The 21,351-nt window shown below is 38.2% G+C and overlaps 1 protein-coding gene across 3 annotated transcripts; it reads right to left on the bottom strand.

Annotated features, from left to right (window-relative positions):
• Positions 1-1,566: 1,566 nt before the first annotated feature.
• On the bottom strand, positions 1,567-18,443 carry PTPMT1 (protein tyrosine phosphatase, mitochondrial 1). 3 transcript variants are annotated; one of them, XM_045752226.2, is made up of 5 exons: positions 18,235-18,443; positions 14,180-14,339; positions 9,470-9,550; positions 6,279-6,476; positions 1,567-4,275 (listed from the first exon to the last, which is right to left on the bottom strand). In XM_045752226.2, the coding sequence occupies exons 1-5, from the start codon at positions 18,252-18,254 to the stop codon at positions 4,153-4,155; spliced, it is 582 nt and encodes a 193-aa protein (XP_045608182.1). In that variant the 5' UTR covers positions 18,255-18,443; the 3' UTR covers positions 1,567-4,152. The 3 variants fall into 3 exon arrangements, with proteins under 3 accessions (XP_045608182.1, XP_069171969.1, XP_069171968.1); XM_069315868.1 differs by having other exon boundaries at positions 18,307-18,440; XM_069315867.1 differs by lacking the exon at positions 18,235-18,443 and adding an exon at positions 16,869-17,039.
• Between the last annotated feature and the right edge of the window lie 2,908 nt (positions 18,444-21,351).

The following is a 21,351-nucleotide window of genomic DNA, read 5'->3' on the forward strand; positions in this document are numbered from 1 at the left end:
TTCTGTAGTTACCTTTGTTCTTATGTGTAAACCGCTTTATATTCATAAACATGGGGGTTTGGCGGCTGGGTTGACGAGCATTTGCGTTTGTTTATGAAGACGGGCTGGTTTATGAATGAAAATGGTTTACACACGACTCTACTGATGACGTTTGAACACTTCTTGAACACTGCTGGAGAAGAATAAGGCAAATTGGGGGGGGGGGGACCTTCGAGAAGCCGCCGGCTTCTTGTCCTCGTCGAGGCCACTAGGGTTAGTGGCCCTCGGGTAATGCTTCGCTGCCGACCTCTGCTCGATTCACAACGCTGTAAATTCTTCACTTATGTACTTCAAATACAAAGTCTCCAGCAGAACAGAGAATGATGGACTTCCAGCAGTTTTGTCTTTGGTTGGACTGCTTTAGCCAGTCGTTTGTCATTGGTTTTCGACTTAGTTTCACAAAATGACTGCACAACTATAGATACTATCATTGTTTGATGACAGGTTGTATACATACAGTACAACTTGCTTATTTAATTATATATATCTACCTGAATTTACCTGAGGGCCACCATCTCACTAGAGGCCTCAATGAGGACAGCAAGCCAGAGGACTGTCAAAGGTTTCCCCATTTGTCCTGATGAGTTTATCGAGGTTTATCTTGAATTGCAGCAGTATTTTAGAATTTATGACAGGTGGGTACAAGAGGCGGACCTTGCTGTAGCTGCCACCGATTCTTCCACCTCCTAAGCCATGTACCCTGCCAATGTAAATTTGGAGGTACAGTCAAATATATATATATACAGTATACACAGTATACTGTATATCCATCCATCCATCCCTTAGTGGAGGAATATGACGATCAGCAGGGGACTCAAATAGCCGAGTTATATCGCTGTAGTACTGTAGAGGTTAGGAAAGTAAACATGGCATGGTCTGTAAAGCAGAATAACGTTTCCTCTTCAAGAAGTACAGGATGCTTAAGGTGGTGGATATGAAGGCTAAGCAGGTTTCTATTAAGGCAAGTTCTCTCTGAGTAAAAACGTGGACAGTGAGGGAGGTGTTTTAGGATTCTAGGACTTCTTATGATTCTTTTTAATAGATGAATATCATGTTTAACATTGTCTTTATACTGAGAGTTTATTTTAGTATTGGACTAATGTACTGTCTATGACTTTGCCAGGCTAATACATGAACTATCAGCCAATTAACAGTACTACTTATTTTATTATATATATCTACCTGAATTTACCTGCAAATGTTACCATAACTTTTAATCAAGATACACCATCTGTTTATAATTTGCGACTGTTTATGAATAAATAATTTTCCTGCCTTATGACAAGAAAAACATTAAAAAGAACATCAAGAGCCACTATTGTTCTACTTTTATTTAAACTCGGACCATGATATTCATCATGGGGTAATTATTAAGATGGGTAAACGAAAATATTCTTGCATTTAATTTAAAGCAAGGGAAGAATTATGGAAATAAAATATTATAACAGTAACTAGTTAATGTCTTTAAAATGCCAACAGAAACAATAACTTTATAATAGATTACCCAAGGACAATGAAAACTAAAAATAATAAAGATAATTTATTTGTTATATATAAAAATAGTGTCACAAATGAAGATGGATATCCAGAGAGGCGAGTAACAATTTATAATGAATAAACATTCATTCATTATAAACTGAGGATGTTCTCTCAGTACATTAAAATGTAAACAAATAATAAAAAGCCTTAAGCCCAGTTAAAAATACTGTAGAGGATATTTAATGAATGATTAGAAATTACTGTACAGCAACTCAGTATTACATAAATTAATGCAATATCTGCAGTGTTGCATAATGTTTTATACATATTATGGTGTAATGCTTAAGACTTGCACTACCCATGTATATGGTTGATAAATGAATATTAAATACCACACAATAGGCACCAAAAAGTATAAGTTAATCATTTTATTTCATGTTCACCCTGTCTATAAATTTCCAGACCACATTTCACCATCCAGAACATGCTTGTATTCATTAGGAACAAAGACCACCACACATGTTGCACCTTGATAGAAGATTGATAGACAAGACCCAAGAGCTCAAGCTCAAACACCATAAGCACATATAAATTAGTCCCCTAGTGGCTTAGTGCTTGCTTTTGATAATTACTTATAATATAAGAGAGCCAAAATATCAAGAGATATAAATGCAGTAGATATTAATAGATAGAAGGTAGGGCCCATGAGCCAGATCTCACTCATCATGGACACTGTTAGAAGGCAAGACCTACACTCGTCCTTAAAATCAGGATGTTCTACAATAAGGTGCACAACTGTAAGTGGGTGGAACAGTGCAGTTCAAATAATAAGGAGCGGGGCATTCTTTCATTAAGTGCCCATGAGTTAAGCACATGTGGTCAATATGCTGCATAGTCACAGTTAGAATATGCTGCGTAGTCAGAGGCATACAGGGTTAAAGAGAGGACAAAAGGTTTTAAAAGACAATCTTGGGTTTTAATAAGAATATCACCCCAGAGGGTATGTCAACAGTTAAAATCACTAGAGATTAAAATGAGCAGTAGAGCTAGTAACACCAAGAAAAGGTGGAAGGATGATAAAAGATACTGTATAACTGCAGAAGTGGCCAAGGCAAGTGCACAGCATCGGTTCCTGGAGATATACTCAAAGGTTGAAAACTGGGAAATTAAAAGGTGCAGCTCATTAAAATTACCATTAAAATTGTATATATTCCATTGAATAATGAAATGATAAAGAACAAATACAAATGAGATGTGAAATAAAGACAAACATAAAATACAAAGAGTTGATTGTCACAAACAGAATCAGAGTAACTGGGGGTTAGTGCTCTTGGGCAAGTGTAGGTTTACAAAGAACAAAAACAGCAGTTGGCTCTGGAGTAAAGGGTTGCAACAACCAGAGGAATGGGGATGTTGGCAACACTCATAACAAGACTGGCAGGAAGACTGGAACAAGGTCAGGAGAGATGGCAGGGTCAAGAACTGAGGCCGCATTACCCTTTGGAAAGAAAGACGAGGAGGGATCAGGCTTACATTTCTGGCCAGAAGATGAAGGAACAAAGCTGGGAGCAATGTACCCTGTCATCTGGGGAAAGGGGGGCAATAAAGATCACTAAGTTTATCAATACTGTAAATTGTAGTAGGCCACTTCCTAATGTGGTCAACTAATGTGTTAGTAGCTACATAATAAGCTCATCTGCTGGATGCAGCTCCTGTTTATATCTTTTCAAACTCACTCATGAATGTATGTATGTATCAATATGAACTAAGTAAAGTGCAAAAGACCTTTTGGCCCATATGAGGCAGTGGCAGCTCCGATTTATATCCACGATATAAATAGGAGCTGCCTCACATGGGTCAATAGGCCTTCTGCAGTTTCCTTAGTTCTTATTGATATATACATACATACATACATTTACTGATACATTCACTTTATATATATATATATATATATATATATATATATATATATATATATATATATATTTATTTATTTTTATTTATTTTGCTCATCTAGAAATCCAAAGTCAACGTTGAGGTGTCTTACTCGGACAGTGTATTTTGCTGACAGTGAGCTCTTGTACTAACATATGGAGCTGGGCTGCTAAGCACTCTACCTTTCTGTGCACAAAACTGGTTACAATGTAGATATTCAGTTTCTTTACACTTTTCTATAGCTTGTGCATCCAAATTAATAAATTCTACGAGGAAAAAATATTTTGTATTTTTGTTTTATTTTTGCACATGCAGATGTGTCCAAGTCCATAGCTGCATGTTAGAGGTTAATTATTAGTAAATTACAATAGTCTCTCTCTCTTCTGATGACTAATTTTTCCAGCAGGAAGACTCCAGGTAACCATCTATTTTTCCTACAAGTTCTTAAGAAACATGGTTCACATTGGAAAAGTACTGTGCAAGATAATGCAGCAAATGTAGCTGTGTAAACTAATTGATATTTATTGTTACTTTAAAAAATAACTCACAGCTTGAACAAACCAAACATAATATGCACACTTAAGTTTTAATGATAAATATAGTACTATCATTCATCTTAATAAAATATTTAAGAAAACAGACTACTGTCACACATAAATATGCAGATGAAAGACCTTAGTTTATGAGATGTTTCATATATTATCTCTCTTGCAAAGCTAAATGGTATGTATGAAGAGCATCATACTGTTTTGGTCCAAGCCAGATGTGGGAACGCACAGCTAGCATTTGAGCAACAGCAGCCTCAGGTGTCAAGTTGTGTTTCTGCAAATTATAAAATCTCAATACGCATTCTGTAATTACACACACATTAAAACTATATTAAATTTACCTTCAAATAATACAGTACTACTGCCAACTATTTCCACATACAGTACTGGGCAGAACAAGTTCAAAACAATCACACGTTTGAGTGAGATAGAAAAGTAACAGACCTACCAAAACACTTCAAGTCAAAATAATTAAATGAAATTTAATTTATATTTTTCAGCATACAAAGCCTAAAATCAAGACAAAACAAAAAAAGTTGAATGTAATGAAATGCCAATTTCTGGGTAAGCCCAGGTGGCTCCCTGAAGCTACACATTGAGATAGTTTCCATCTACCAGGTTGCATCAGCCATTGAGTTCTTCAGCCTACCAGGGACCAGAGCCAGAATCTGGCCCCCTCACAGAGGTGCAGGGAGTGGTCATATTTTGCCACCTCACCAGGAAATGCATCCAAGAAGTCAGTGATTCAAAACAAACCACTGCTTGGTTAAAAAGAGACTGAAGCCTCAAAACTCGCCTAATGAACTCATTGAACTAAGTAAACAAACACTCGAATCACTTGAAACTAGCATGAGTGCGTTCACCCTACCTTCCGGGGTCTGAGTAGTCACTTCTGGAGCAGATGCACAAACAAAACCTACCCCCTAATACCTGGAAGGGACAGGGCAAGGGTTCAGGAAGCCACTGGGGCTCAACCAGAAATTGGCATTTCATTACATTCAATGCCTGTTTTCTGGGGGAATAACACCCCCTTGCAGCTCACTGCAGCTAACTACCCACAGAGAAGGAAGAACAAATGGGAACTTACCAGGAATTAGGGGAGAACTGCAGGAGTCAGGATGAAGAATAGACCGCTGGACGAGAGAAATGACCCAAGGCCACACAAGGGCACTGTGTGGCCTTGGAACATTCACCATATACCAGGCTGCCAGAGCCCTGTTAGACCTCCAAACACCCATGCCCAAATATTGGCCTAGGACATACAGTACAGTATTCGGAAACACAGCCGTGAGAGAGGCATACAATATTTCCAAACATCATGGACACAAGGGCAGACTTCAGGTTGACTGCCTGCCAGGGCCTGATCTCCCAGTTCTAGGGCAGATGTAGACATCCACCCGACGACCTGGGAGGGAGGAGATCAGGGAGATACTGGGGTTCGCCCAGAAATTGTCATTTCACTACATTCAATGTGGGTTGAATGTAATGAATCATTCCCAAAGGGCTGGGGGGAGCCTCTTGTGGCTCCCTAAAGCTAAATACACACAGAAAAGGAAGAAAACCATGGGGACTTACCAGGGAGGAGGCAGGAGTCAGGACGAGGACAAGACCCCTGGCTGACAGACATGACCCAAAACCACACAAGTGCAAAGACCTGGGAACATCCACTAAATACTGGGCTGCCAGAACCCATTGACCTTCAATACGCTGCACCCAAATACCAATCCAGCACATAGCCAAAAGATGCAGCATATTGTACTTTCTAACATCATAGCATGCTGGTAGAAGGGGGGGTTCTGGGGCTCCCCCCTTCCCCCTCCCGGGAAGGGGGGAGCTGCGCACACATGTAGTGCAGCTCTTGTGACATCATGCTCGTTTGCTCGTTTTCATTTGAGGAGTTCAGTCCACTAGTTTGTTTATTTGTCATTTTAACCAGTATAGGGGTTTGTTTTGAGGCGCTTACCTTTCTGGGAGCCTTTCTCGGGTGATGGGAGATATGGAATGCTCCAAATCACATATGCATTTCTATAGGCTATTGCTTCTCGTGCCTCTCTGAGGGGGCCAAGTTCTGGCCGTGGTCCCCGGTAGGCTTAGAACTCCATTCACACTGACTGAAGCCAAAGTCTAACAATATACATATCAGCCTGGATAGCTCCGGGGAGCCGAAGGGGGTCCCCTCAGAAAAGTAATTGAAAAAATGTGAAATGCACTCTTTATACTTCTGTATATAAGACTCCAACAATCAAACAGTATACACACTTTTCTCTTTGAACTTACAGCCATCAAGTAGCATGCAACAAGTGTAGCACTCCTCGTCCTTCCAGCCTTACAGTGAACATATACGCGGCCATCAACGTTACGAGAGTCAAAATCTTGGATGAACTCTACTCCTTTCTTAAGTTTCTCTTGACAAGGAGCTTCAAATATATCAGTTGTACTAAGCTGAAGAAAGCTGACACCAACACTTGCCCAGTCCTGTAGAAATAAGTGAAAATGAGAAGGCATATTCCTTAGCAAATTATTATTGTGCTTATTGAGAAAATCATTTGGAACAATGTAGGGACTTGAACCAGCATTCTAGTGACTTCCAGACGCTTGCCTTAACCCACTCGGCCATGATAGGACAAAGACGATTCAACCCAGAACTCTACTGAGGCCACTTCAAGAGTCCGGACTGGTGCCACAACCAGATTTTTACGAATAACCTGCCTAAACTCTGGACTGTGGGTAATGGTGTCTCCACCATATACCCCTCCTTTCGAACACAAAGAAATCACAATGGTGTTATATCAATGATAAAATAATTTAGATCAATGCAGGGAGTTGAACCAGCATTCTAGTGACTCTCAGATGCTTGCCTATCACTAGAACACTGGTTCAAATCCCCTCACTGCCCCAAATGATTTTCTCATTGATATTTCAGACTATTGTGATTTCTTTGTATTATGCTTATTAATATTTACAAGCCTTTTATATATGAAAGGCAGACACATGTAGATATCTAAAACACAAAATTATTGCAAATACATTACAATTCTGAATTTAAAATTTAAACACCTTAGTTCATATTTTACATTTTTATCAAGACTCTTAGAAAAAATAAATTGGATTATACTTGACTTCATTCCTATGGAAAACTATGTATTCACACACAAGAGTTCTTAAGCCACTACAAAGTGATAATGCAGTGCTAGTGTAGCCAAGGACAAAAACTATTAGCATAGGACAGCGCACTCTTTTTAAAGCTCTAATACGGGTGCTTCCGTACAAACACTGAAGCTTAGTAATCTTTTGATCTGAATATACAATATGAAATGATACTAAATGTTGGACTTGAGAAAACAGTTATTTAATTTTGTACTCTAAATTATCTAAGCTCAATTTGCATGATTGCTATCACTTGAAAATTTGAAGGCTGTCTGGTGATAATAGATGTCAAATGCATCAGTTTTGTTTTGCTGCTATGGACTGCATATAAAAACTTAAGGAAAAGTATTAATATATTGAACATTCTTAGATATGAAAAAGATCACACTGAATGAATTGAAGTGCCCATTTTGGTGAGCCCTCAGTGGGTCCCTGTGCTAAGTGGTGGTATTGCTATGTCTTAAGAAGATGTCTCTGCAACCCACCCTTTCCTACCAGGAGCCAAGACCATATGAGAGGGGACCTTGGGGATTATAGAATAACCCAATACTTAGAAAACCTCACCAGGAGGCATAAGCACAACAAAACAAGGAACTGGTTTGAAACAATTAGGTCCTATTTTGCTGATAAACAGCCTGACCACAATGTGTCTGACCATCACCAAGCTGCAGCCCACATCACCTGGCATTACAACCTGCCTGCCTCCTCACTCCTCAATTGCGCAAACTAAACCCCCCTCCATGCAGGAGGAGGAAGCAAGGTGAGGACAGAGTTACTGAGTTACTGGAGTATGCCCCAGAAAAGGGTATTTTATTACATTCAATGTACAATTTCTGGGACAGTTTCTCTTTGTAACTCCCAGAATTAACTCACAATGGTACTTCAGCAGAAGAGGCTGGCATATCTGAAAAAGAAAATACCATAATGTAAAAAGAAAAGTTAGCCAGAGCTTTCCCATAGGAGAAGACAGTAAAACATGGACCCAGGGAAGGAGAGGCAACAGTCACATCCCAAATGTCAAAGCACAATACAAGTCCAGAGAGGCAGAGAACATAGCAAGGAAATGAAGACATATGGAAACAGAAGAAACCAATAATAGAAGAATTGCAGTTGGGGGACCAGAAATCCATGGCTCAGAGCCTCAGCAACTGGGAATTGACCACCAGACACAAGGATTCAAAAGTCCTGGCTGAAACGACAAACATGGGAAGACCAAGGTCCAGAGGGAGAGGCCCGAGGGGCCCAACCAAAAATGGATGAAAAACACCTCTCTGACAGCTGGGACCCCCTCAAAGATGCTGGGCACCAAGTATTCAAAGCAAAGGATAGGCTACCTCTCTCAACCTCAATGACCAAATGCCTACAGAGGGACAAAGTCAGAACTGAAGAGAAGAAATGACTCGCTGCCATGACACAAGCACACACTAGGCCAAAATGTGAAGCACCAGTATACACAAGGAGCAGAGCTAGGCATGATTGCAACACAAGCACGCAGCTAACTACTACACTCTCCATCAACAGGCCTCACAGTGGATAACAAGTACTGTGTGCTCTTCAGAAGTGAGGTGACTCAAAAGGAGTCAATTTGTACAGAAGAAACCTGAATCCTTCAGAGCCAGTACAGTATGTCTTGTAAGAACAAGTAAAATGCAAGCTAACTACAAAGCTAGGGCACATATAATGTGGGTGACAGAAAACACCATCACAAAGAAGAAAAGAAATGGAAACTAGCAGATCTGATGTTCCAAAAACAGCCAAAACCACTTAAATAAAAGCACATAGCAGAGGATAGGCCTGTCACAGATTACACGATTAGGTAATTACCCAATTACATCATTAGGTAATTACACTTAAGTGATTACGAGTGAGGAGGTAGACTGGATAGTATCCTGGGTGATCTGGGCTACCATCTGGTGATGGTTAATGTATTTATCCAGTGGCAGCGCTCATTTACCCTGTTATCTTGGGGACCAATTTTTCTATAAGTAATAGGGTGTTTTGTCGAACTTGTGCTTTTTGTTGGATTTTACTAATTTTTTAGTTGATCTTTGATCCCAAAAGCTCCTTTTGCTTCATAGGGAGAGCCAGATTCTAGTCCTGGCTACCAGCAAGCTCTTAAGAGTGGGTCTCAGAGGCCTAGTGCATCTTCCTGAGGCATGCCAGTACTGTACTATATCAGAACTTGGAGTCACTGAGAGAGCCCTCCAACAAATAAATAAAAAAATGTTTATTTTCAAATTCAATATTGCACTATTCAGACTACCACTGTAGTCTGAATAATTACTGACAAATAAACTAAACAGTAAAGAATTAAAATTTACCCTCTTCATATTGGATAGCCATTTTAGTTCATAATCTTCATTCATAGATATTACTCCACAGACTTTCTCTTCTTCCACAAGCTGCAAAAAATAAATAATATGTTAATGTTGTATATATACAATACAATAAATAATACATACAGTAGTGTGTGTGGTGTGTGTGTGTAATTGCCTAAATGTAATTACCAATCTAGGATCACCCCTAAATCTTTTCCCTTGACTATTGCCTTTTCATAAAATTTTTTGATATGGACAGGTTTAACTTATCTTGGTTTTTATTATGTATTTATTATGTGCATCTGTCAACACTGAATTCCATATATGATGAATTGCTCCATGCTCATATTTTGTTTAATGTACTGTACTTTTGATGGGCATCACAGTACCTTTGGTCTTATAGTTCTTCCCAGTTTCTTAAAATCTTTAAACTCGCTCAAATATACATTAGTCAGTATTTTATCATTTATTTAATTACATGGTTGAGCTACCATAGTACACCCCTCAATCTTTTAAGTGACAGACTTTCGCACTCAATATCCTTCAAACGTTATCATTGCCTATGGCACTTATCCTCCTAGTACTACACATACTCCACAGATTGTACACCTATACTCCTCTAACTCTGACTACACTACAGTTTCACATTCAGGCATTAAAATGTCCAAACCACACATCAGAAAGTGGAGAAACGACAACGTTTCGGTCCCTCCTGGACCATTATCAAGCTGCATGTTTGATAACGGCTTGATAATGGTCCAGGACGGACCAAAACGTTGTCTTTCTCCACTTTCTGATGTTTGGCTTGGTCATCACATCTTTAGCCACGTTATTGTGACTTATCGTCTTCAGCATTAAGGTTATATCAATCATTCTGTCAAGATGGCCTCTAATCACATCTCTTTTTCATATTGTTCCTAACTAGAGTTTTCAATGCACCACCGACTTTCCTTCAATGACTGACTGCTCTTGACATTACAAGACAAATAAACTAATTAGTGTAGTTTCAAAGTATTTTGTGAACTGTTGGACTGGATGCAAACAGAGAATATGCATGTAAGACTTGTACAGTACAGCATAGCTTTCAAATTTTCTAAAGATTCCTGTGGTCAAGTTCAGAAAATGCATTGCACACTTACCTGCACTTTAGCTATCAGAAATATTTTGACAATATAGTCCTAAAAGGACTGTTTACAGATTATTAATAAGGAATAATAAATTATTATGTCAGGGGACAGCCAGCCAGAGTGTATATATACATGCTAGGCTTATATTGAGGTCTCCCCCTAAGATTGAATAACTAAAACCCCCCCCCTGCAGGATGAAACCACACAACAAGTTGACTAACTCCTGAGTACCTACTTACTGCTAGGTGAATAGAGGCATTTGGTGATAGGAAATGTGCCCAACCATATCTGTCCCTCCGGGGATTCGCACCCGGAATTCTTGATTGTGAGTTGAGAAGAAACCCAACTGTTGAGAGTTGAGAAGAAACCCAACTGTTGAGAGTTGAGAAGAAACCCAACTGTTGAGAGTTGAGAAGAAACCCAACAGTACTACAGTACCGGGACTCTCAAATTAAATTTTATGGTCCATTAATAATCACCCACAGAAACCTAGGCAACGATCTATGGCACATTAGTAATTATTATACGGGCTCACCATAGCCCGTGTTACTTGGAACTTTTTGTTCCAGGTAGCGAATTTTTAACAACAACAACAACAGTAATTATGATTTGACTAAAGTACTGTGGTACCTCGCATAACGAATTTAATCCGTTCCATGTTCGTCATGTGAAACGGACGTCATACAAAACGAGTGTCCCCCATATAACCAGTGTGATGCACTGTGTTTATTGTGAAATTTCCCCAGTGTGCATGACATCAAATGTTCCCCAAAATATAATTTTTCTTTGCAAAATGATAAATTACCATCCCTGAACATGTCTATGTAAAAATAATTACCAAATTCCACTTACTTTGGCTGTGAGGGCGTGGACAAGGCGCGCTGTGACGTCATCAGGGCCTGGTCGCCCGTGTGTGAAGCTCCCAGACACGGTCGCGCGGGCCATTCAAGCACCGCGTGTTGCCACAAATATATTTTCAAATATTTTTTCTATGCATTTCCAATGCGGTTTTATTTGTTTCTTTTATCGTATATGATGCATATTTGTGAACTTTACAATATGTATACAGTAGAATGTTCATAATTTTCCATGAAACTGTGATACATGTGTCAGTAATGTGTCCACATTAAATGTTTGTCACAATATTACGTGGTAAAAATTCACTAAAATTACAATATGTACAGTTTCACATACTATTTACACAGTAACACACTGTATTACACACTCAGTACTTTGGAGGTGCGTAATAGTCAACGAAGTAGTCCATGGTACACAGCGCGACTTTGCTCTCCTTGCACCAGCTACAGATAGATTTTCGTTTCCTGTTTCATCGTTCTGTGTGCTTGCAAATAACACACTCGCGTGCACCCTTGGCTTTAGTACTTGTAGGTGGTATGTAGTCAAGCTTGTAAAGCATAAAGTAGTATTGAAACGATTATAGGAAAAGCTCAATTTGTAAGGTAGTCTTGAAAAGATCGCTTTGTAAGGTCCCACACAGGAAGAGATTCAGCTAGCCTCAAAGAGTGTCCATCAGTCAGGAAGAGATTCAGCTAGCCTCAAAGAGTGTCCATCAGTCAGGAAGAGATTCAGGTATTCTTGAAAATATCAATGAACACCACCACCATGGAAGCCGCTAACACTGTTCATCTATGCTACTTGTATCAGATGCATCATCACTGAACGCAGAAAACGATTCATCTATGTATCATCTACATACATTAGAGATGGCAAGGGTGGGGCTCAGAGCTACACCTGGATACACTCGCTGTATCATCCTCATAGGTGCTGTATCACTGGCATCCGACCGTTGTGTTAAGCCCTTATTGCGCCTAGCTTCACCAATGTTATGACCCTTATGTTCTTCAAACAATAGGGTCTGAATTGCACCGACTGAGCACAGTCTTTCTACACCGTGTGGGACAGGTGTTTGAGAGCCAGAGGCACGTGTGCCACAAATGGTTGCTCACGCACTACTAACCCAGCCAGCAGCCCTTGTTTTTCATATTCGTTATAGCAAAAGGTTCGTTCAGTGTTTGTTGGGTAGGCTGCTCCATTATGACAATCTTTCTTTGTTTCAAATGTGTTCCATTTGTTTTGTATTTGTCACTTACGTCTCAATAATGGAGCAGCCTACCCGACAAACACTGAACGAACCTTTATGACATTTGTCCATTTTTTCAAATTGTTTCAACAGTTTTTTTTTTTTTTTTTTTTTTTTTAAAGAAACATGGAGCAGCCTACCTGCCGACCACCAAACGAACCTTTTGCTATGAGACAAATGAAAAGTAAATATTGAACACATTTGAAGAAAGGAAAATGTCATAATGGTTTACTCAGTGTATGTAAGGTAGGCTGCTCCATTATTGAGACGTAAATGACAAATAAAAAACAAATGGAACACATTTGAAACAAAGAAAGATTGTTATAATGGAGCAGCCTACCTGCTGAACACCGAACGAACCTTTTTGACATTTGTTATATATCAGACATTTCATTTCTTTTTTCCTACAAAAACGTCAATGCTTTGCAACATCTCAGCAGTCACCCTTTTATATCCCAGCATCATTAGCATCTTTAAACAAGAACAACATAATTTATGTGCATCGTCGGAGGCGTCTAAGAATGTGCAAGCAGCAGCGCGACCCCACCATGTGGTGTTTACGTTACTCAAACCAGCGTTCGTCATACGGGACGATTTGATGCCGATCAGGCCGTTCGTTACCCAAAATATTCGTCTTTTGGGGCAATCGTTATGCGAGGTACCACTGTATTTACTTTCTTTGTCATTTTTCTTCGAATTGAAGAAAAGACAATGTTAATTGGTATTTTCAGGGGTTGGGTAGATTCAACTTAAATTACCTTTGGAGGAAACTAAACCAAAAACTGAGTTCTGCTTCTAGACAATTCAAATCTAATGATGTAAACATTATAATTATTACTGTATTACTGTGCTGTGGTTGGAGTTCTGAGCCCAGTGAACCACTCCAATCTAGCAATCTGTGAATGCCATTCTAACTGTTTTTATTAATTTCAACTTCAAACTAAGAATTAAACAAAACCTAATATTTTTAATTTATCTTAAATTAACCGTATGACAGATACTGATACTTGAAGCTCCCTGATCAGTCATTAGTCTACAGGTGAAATACTTGCTCCATGATGAAAACGTGTCAATTTTTTTTATTGCAATTCTTCTCACGCTCTAGAGTATGAATTTACTGTGTATGTAAACTGTATATATAGAGCCCACAGAAATTAAAAGTGGAACAATTATTACAGTAATTACATCAGCATAATCATGCTAATCTAACCTAATGCATACAAAAAACCACAACGGTAAAAATAAACTCCTATGTTAAATCACCTGGCTACACCTATGTTACAATGAAAGCAGTATCAAAATATAAATAAATTACAGTACAGTAGTTATTAACTTCAGTATCATCATAAGTGAATAGTATTGGTTCCAATAGTTTTATTGGTAGTTTGTTAACGAGAGATGGATGATTCATAATGATGGTAAATTACTTTATCAATAACTATCAAAACATCTGGCAAATATCATAAACCAGGATTTTAGGCTCACCTGCTTTGTCATGGTTTTGAAGGGCAGCGCTCCAAGGATTACTCGCTCATCAATATAATCAAACCAACGGCGTGATGACACTCTCTCCATAAAAACATTGAACACCAGTGATGGGATAAACGTTACTCGGGCGAACAACTTGCCCATGGTCTTGCTTATGCTAGAATGAGAAGAAGTAGCAGCGTCAGCAACTTGGCTCCTATATATATAGATGAAGATCATAATCTTTCATGCCTTTGTTCATTCTATATTTAGTCATAATAGAAAGAGAGTTGCACACAATACTTATTTGTCCAAAGGTTTATTTATAATTCTAGTGAGCTGATGAAAAGTTTTGATAATTTAGCTTCAAAATTTAAGCAATAACTTTTTTTATTTCATGTATTTAAACACTTACTCTAAACTACAATACTGTACAGTATGACTTTCACCAGGATGCAATCCATGACATTACCTACGTTGTAGGTACCTATTTATTGCTAGGTGAACAGTGGCATCAAGTGAAAGGAAATGTGCCCAACCATTTCTGTTCTGCCCAGGGATTGAACCTGGGATACTCAATTGTGAGCTGAGAACACAGACAATTTATATAGTACAATTTAATTATATAAATCACAATTTAATACAGTACTTTATATATAGTACTGCATTTCCATTAAAATTAATTACACACTTTTTTAATAACCAAAAGGTTGCATATCACTACAATAATTCTGATTTACACGGTACTGTATATATTTTCTTTTGAAAGGACCGTATTACAGTGCAATATTGAAAAAAAATAATGTACATCTATCTTGTGGCAGTTGAAAAGTACTGAGATTAATTACTTAAAGTCTAAACATATTTTACATAATACAGTTTTCCTATATAATGGTAGCAAAATAGAAACTTTGAATAAAAAGATTAATACAGAACTAATGTGAGTGCTGGCAGTAAAGAACAAATATAGTAATATAAACGCATTTTATGGTGAAGTTACTGGTTACCGAACACTTAAAAAAGTTAGTGACCAAAAACAATATCTAAAATTTATTGCAAAATTAATGTTATGACTCAAAAGAGCAGACACTGTTTTATAAAATTACACTAGAATGGAAGCTATACATACAATACCCACAGAGATATTAAAAAATAAATGTGTTAAGAGATTTGTCTGAAAACGAAGTCCTTATGCACCCTAACACTGGTCTGCAGACAGCAAAACACATCACCCAATTATAGAAATTTTGGCAGTATGATTATGCATATTATAGACTATATTGTAACTCTCTTCATTTACATAAAATTAGGAAATACTCCTAGAATAACAGACCTAAATCTTGGATGTTCAACCCCCCCCCTCCCCCTGGGTGCCTAAAGACTAGTATTCAAATAGCGTCTGGCAGTTTAATTCTCAGAAAACACAGAGCATTCTCATGGGACACAGTTGATTGATGTGTCAATATTCTTTAAAGTAGTTTCATATTGTGTGGTGAATTTGTTTGTTTTCCTTTCTTCCCGTGTATTATGTAAATCGCACATTAGACACCCATGTTTGGTGACTCATTTCTTGGGAACCACTAACCATTATGTATGGTAGCATGGTGTGTTTGGTATGTCAATGGCATTTTTAATTGATTGATATATGGAGATACAGTACTGTACATTATTTTTCAACCACAGAAACAGGCAAATTTTATGATTGGTCTCTGGACACCTTTTGCTACACATTAATAACTATTTCTAGGTGTCTACCAAAGTCAAATAACAGTTTAAAAACTATACATCTGCCTGAAGATAGAGACCAAATTAAATCAAATATAATCCCTTTAATTTGAAGATAAAACAAACTTCCTAATTAGTCTCCCAAGAATCATGGAAATAATAATGTTACACTATGTTTTTAAACTACTGTATATTGAAATAGTGCCTGGCATTTTTCTGATTTTGTTTTATTGGTGATAATATTTTTTTTTTTAGACACAGATGTCTGGAGACCAATAACCATCCAAACCCCCAATTACTTTAACCTATGTGAAAAAGACATTACAGACATACTGTACAATTTAGAAATGAGAATATGTGCATAAACAGGCAAAAAGATACAGCAGAGATGGCCCAGTGAAAAGGTTGAATGAGTGCATGTTGTGATCCACCTTAGCCAGATTAATAGTAAGATAAAAGACAAACAGTTTATGCAGGATTAACAATACAAAAATAATCATAGAAAATATGCTGTTACATAACAATTTGCAAATTCATCAGGAATATTAGGTAATTCTGAGCCACCCATGATGCTGGATGCTTCATCTGAAAAATATATTTCATCTGTTACTCTTAATTAAAATGTATGATGGAAAGGGTTGGGACATAATCCTGACACTAACAATCCTAACAAGCCAAAAAATGAAATATAAAACTTCATTTTATTTCATAGTTTTATATTTACAACCTAACTTAACCCGGCCATGTTCAACGAGGAGTCTGCAGTATGGTGTGCTTATGGCAAGTCAGGATCATAGCTTGTTAGGATTATGACTTGTCAGGATTTTGGCTGTCGGTATTACAGATGTGCAGGGTCCTGACCAACAACGATGGATAGAACATATTGAAAATTAACATTTTAACACAGAGTGCTAAACGAGGAGTTTAGCACTCTTCGTAACCTTCGTAACCAGTCTCCATGGTGTAGTGGTAAGACACTCACCTGGCATTCCGCGAGTGCTTTGTCATTTCGTATCCAGGCCGAGGAGGATTTACTGGGCACAAATCCTTAACTGGAGCCTCTGTTTAACTCAACAATAAAATGTGTACGTGGTTGTAAAAACTATTCTTCATGGGGGTCGTATTCCAGGGACCTGCCCGAAATGCTATGCATACTAGTGACTCTTGTATATACAGTATATATATATATATAAAAAAAAAGTCATACCGATCCAGTATGGGGAAGAGCATAAATTTCCTGATTAATACAAAGTTTTAAGTGGGTAACTAATATTTTACTGCACTGTCCCACTCTGCTTATGAAAGTAAAATACAGCATAGCACTGCCTCATGAAAAATAAAAGAGGAAAAGGGAATGGAGAGCAAGAGAAAGCAAATCCTAGCAGCCTCCTGGAACACACCTGAGCAACACACACCTGCAGGCAGGGCAGCTATGAAAATAGCTGACACCATTGTTGAACCTGTATGGGTTCAACAAATTCAAAGTTTGTATGGCAAAAACCACTCACTACACAAATTTCCAGTCAAATTGTAAATAATGTGAACATTTAGATAATTAATTTTTTTTAATTTACAAGTTCTTACTTTCATGTAAAACCACTTACACGCAAGTAAATAAATATCAAAAGAAGGCACCAAGCCGAGATGACGATATTACAGTCGCAAATTTATACACTTAAAATATGCAGATATAGTTGTTTTATATTAATATCATTACTGATGGGTATAGCAGGGTACACGAGACAAAGTCAAATAAAATATAACAAGTGTAGTTAAACACCACTGTACCTTACTCAGCTCTAAGACCACTGCTGGTCTCCAAGGTTCTCAGCTCAACACCAAGAACAGGCAAGACTAAATAATCCTGCCCGAAACGCTGCGCGTACTAGTGGCTTTACAAGATTGTAATTACTATATTATGTATCCTCACAATCCCAATGTACCTTCTTGTATATATATAAATAAAATAATAAAAAATTAAATAAAATAAAATCAATGAAATATGAATGTACATGAGAGAAGTCACTAACTGTACACTATGTGATCCTTTTCATATATCTGACAGACGGTTTAGAGAAACCTACAAGGGTACAGATGGAGAGGGAACGGGAGCAGGAATGTGTGGCCGGATACTACAAGACCTTGCAGTATCCGGCCTATGCAACATGCAACACCTGCAAGGCTACACTACTGCCCGAACACTCCTTATATACACACACAACCTCCACCTTCCCAACTACCCTAAACGCTCTTAAAGGACAGTATAAACGGCATACATTATCACAGACAAGACGGCAACAGGTGAAGAAAGTTAGGGAAGCAACTGACCCTTCACCTTAAAGACTTACTCCAAAAAAGTAGTAGTCATGATGCATGCAGAATACAGTATATATATTTATATATATATACTTTGCCCGTACAGATGCTATACAGTGGGTAGGGTGCCAATGAGAGGTGGTTACTGATGATGGTGTTATGATGTGTGGGTGAGGGAGATGAGGGAGGCTGCGAGGTGTCCCGGCGCCTGGGTTACCATGGTTATCCTCACCCCCCCTTCCCCAACACTATACACCTTATATAACACCTTATATTACACCATATATCACACACTCTCTCTGTATATATATTTATAATTAACTACTATCATAGCTGATGCTACTTTTGTATTAAATTTTACGGGAATACAGTACTCACTTTACCATAACAAAAACTAAATTGATATATTTATACAGTAGCTGTATAAAATAAATAGTTGAATTCGCATAAATTAACTTATTTAAAGTATAAACATGAAGTAGAAAGGCAAGTATTAAAGAGAAAGTGAGTAAAGTATTTTGGAATAGCAGGAGGGGGGGGGAGAAGAGGGCCCCCCGAGCCCCTCCACGCCACGGGTTGCCAGATTGGGCTACAAGTAGCGAATTGGGCTACTTTTGAGAGCCTCCCAATTTTTTTTTAATTTCGCTACTTGCTACTTTTTGGGCTAGCTTAAAAGCAATTTGGGCTATTAATGTTAAGAAACTCAATGTTGATTATTTATGCTTTTATAATGTAATGTGTACAAATCATAGCCGCGTCCAACAGCCTGCTTGACGTCCACTTACCGCCAGAGTTGGTCCTCTGGAAGAAAAAGTAACCGCAAGGCAAGGTAATCTTCCCTAGGGGCCATAGATTTCCCAATCTTAATTGTCATTAATACTTCCTCCCGAAAGCTACAGCTGGTTCCACAGATCTTCATTAAAAAGATAAAGTTATCTATAAATTTACAGATTGATGAATGATGGGAAAGAACCCTCACAGTTAATACCTTTGTCAGGAACACGATGGTTGGCAAGGAACAATAGTGTAAAGCAGCTGTTAGATCAGTGGGAATCTTTAACAACTCATTACCAAATCTCTTCTTCTTGTGATAAATATGCTGCAAGGCAACTATTTTCAATGTACTCTGATATCACCAATAAGCTATATTTCACATTTCTCAAACGAATCCTAATTTTTTTTTTGAAGATGAATTTACTTTATCAGAAAGATTAAAATCAATGTAGAGACAGGAGACATTTCCTGTCACGCAGGGTGCAGTTCAAGTTCAAGTTCAAGTATGTTTATTGAGATAAGCAATAAATACATCTCAAAGGGATAGAGTAGCTTAGGCTATTTCTACCCCCTTCTACTTCAAGTCCCTCAAGGGGCGCACAAATTCAGTGAGTACAAATAGACATATAACAGTACAAGAATCCCATTTAACATTGCATACAGCAAGTACAGCATATAATTGTTACATTCTTGGGGCAAAATTCTTGTAGCTCCTAAGTATACTGTCTATTATACCATTATCACACATCCAAACAATTTGATGTGGTACACTATTTATTTCCTTATTTCTATATTTTTCAATAAGGTGACACTCTAATACATAATGTTCTAAGGTGTGGGCGTACGGCATACTACATAATTTACACTCCTTATCTTTTTCACTGACATCAGCACCGTATTGCCAGATATATTTATATCCTAATCGTAATCTCATGTAAATTGAATCCTTCCAAGTAGACTTTCCTTTACCATAAATGAAGGACGAATTTGTATTTATTATTGAATAATTCTTAAGTGTGTTACTACTGTCCACCACTGCCATTCTCTTTATCATTTCTTCACCCTCCTGAATCACCTTGAGTCTTGTTTTCATTTGTTTCAAGGTTAACTGACATACAACATCAACAAGAGTTTTTTCAGTGGCTCTCTTCGCTATGTCATCAACTACCTTATTCAACAGTATTCCCACATGTGAAGGGATCCACATGAATCTTACATTATACCCAGTTTTTTCTAGTCTCTTAACATTCTCTCTACACTCTATCACAATATTCTGATATACTGGGCGTCTGCTATTTAAAGACTCTAACGCTCCTCTGCTGGCAATAAAGAAGCAAGCATTTTTACCACATTTGACCAAATCATCCTGTAATCCTGCTAATACTCCTTGGAGTTCAGCCTGCGTTGAAGAGATATTGTCAGTTAAGCGGCGTCCAATAACAGTATCTACAGTGCCGACGTCAGTGTACTCCCTGATCAAGACTCCACATCCTGCCTTCCCATCCCTAGCTACTGACCCATCACAATATACATGTAGAGTGTTTTCCGTAGGCAGTTTTCTAATTATACAATCATATGTTGCCCTCAGCTCTCCTATTTCATACATACTTTTTTTCTTATGCAAGGGAGTAATTACTACATCTACATTACAATCCTCCCATGGTGGTGTAAATTTTCTCTTGGGCACAGCAACACACTCTGTAATAACATCATACTTTATAACATAATTTATTCATATATACTCTCTTCTTCATCATACACTGTTCACTACTTCCCACCTTTTGAACCGAAAGGATTAATTCATTAGCTCCCCCACCTCTCATTAATCTAATGGCAGAGGCTACATTTATCTCTGAAATTCTATCCCCAATACTCTGCAGATTCAACTCCATCCTCATTATCTCAATCATAGCATTTCTTGGGCATCCTAAGATAATTCTCATTGCTTCATTTTGTACCTTCTCCAACTTGCCCATCCTACCTTTACCAAAACAAGAAATGACAGGTGCAGCATAATCAATAAGAGATCTTACAGTACTCAAGTATAACATTCGTAGCACAGGGACTCCCACTCACCATCTTGTCACCATTTGGTCCGGGAGACATCTCCCGTCACGCAGGGTGCAGTCGCACCTTCACAGATCTCCAGTATCATCTATTGATACTGGTGATGGCTCAAAAGGGCCACCACTTACGAGCTATTCATGCCTGTGCCACCTTTTGGGTGGCTTCATCTTCATCTTAACACATTCACAAGGGAGACATCTCCCGTCATGCAGGGTGCATTCTCACCTCCACAGATCTCCAGTATCAGCTCCTGATACTGGTAATGGCTTAAAATGGCCACCACTTACGGGCTATTTATGCCCGTGCCA

The sequence above is a fragment of the Procambarus clarkii genome, chromosome 82 (genome assembly GCF_040958095.1).
Source record: "Procambarus clarkii isolate CNS0578487 chromosome 82, FALCON_Pclarkii_2.0, whole genome shotgun sequence".
Lineage (NCBI taxonomy): Eukaryota > Metazoa > Arthropoda > Malacostraca > Decapoda > Cambaridae > Procambarus > Procambarus clarkii.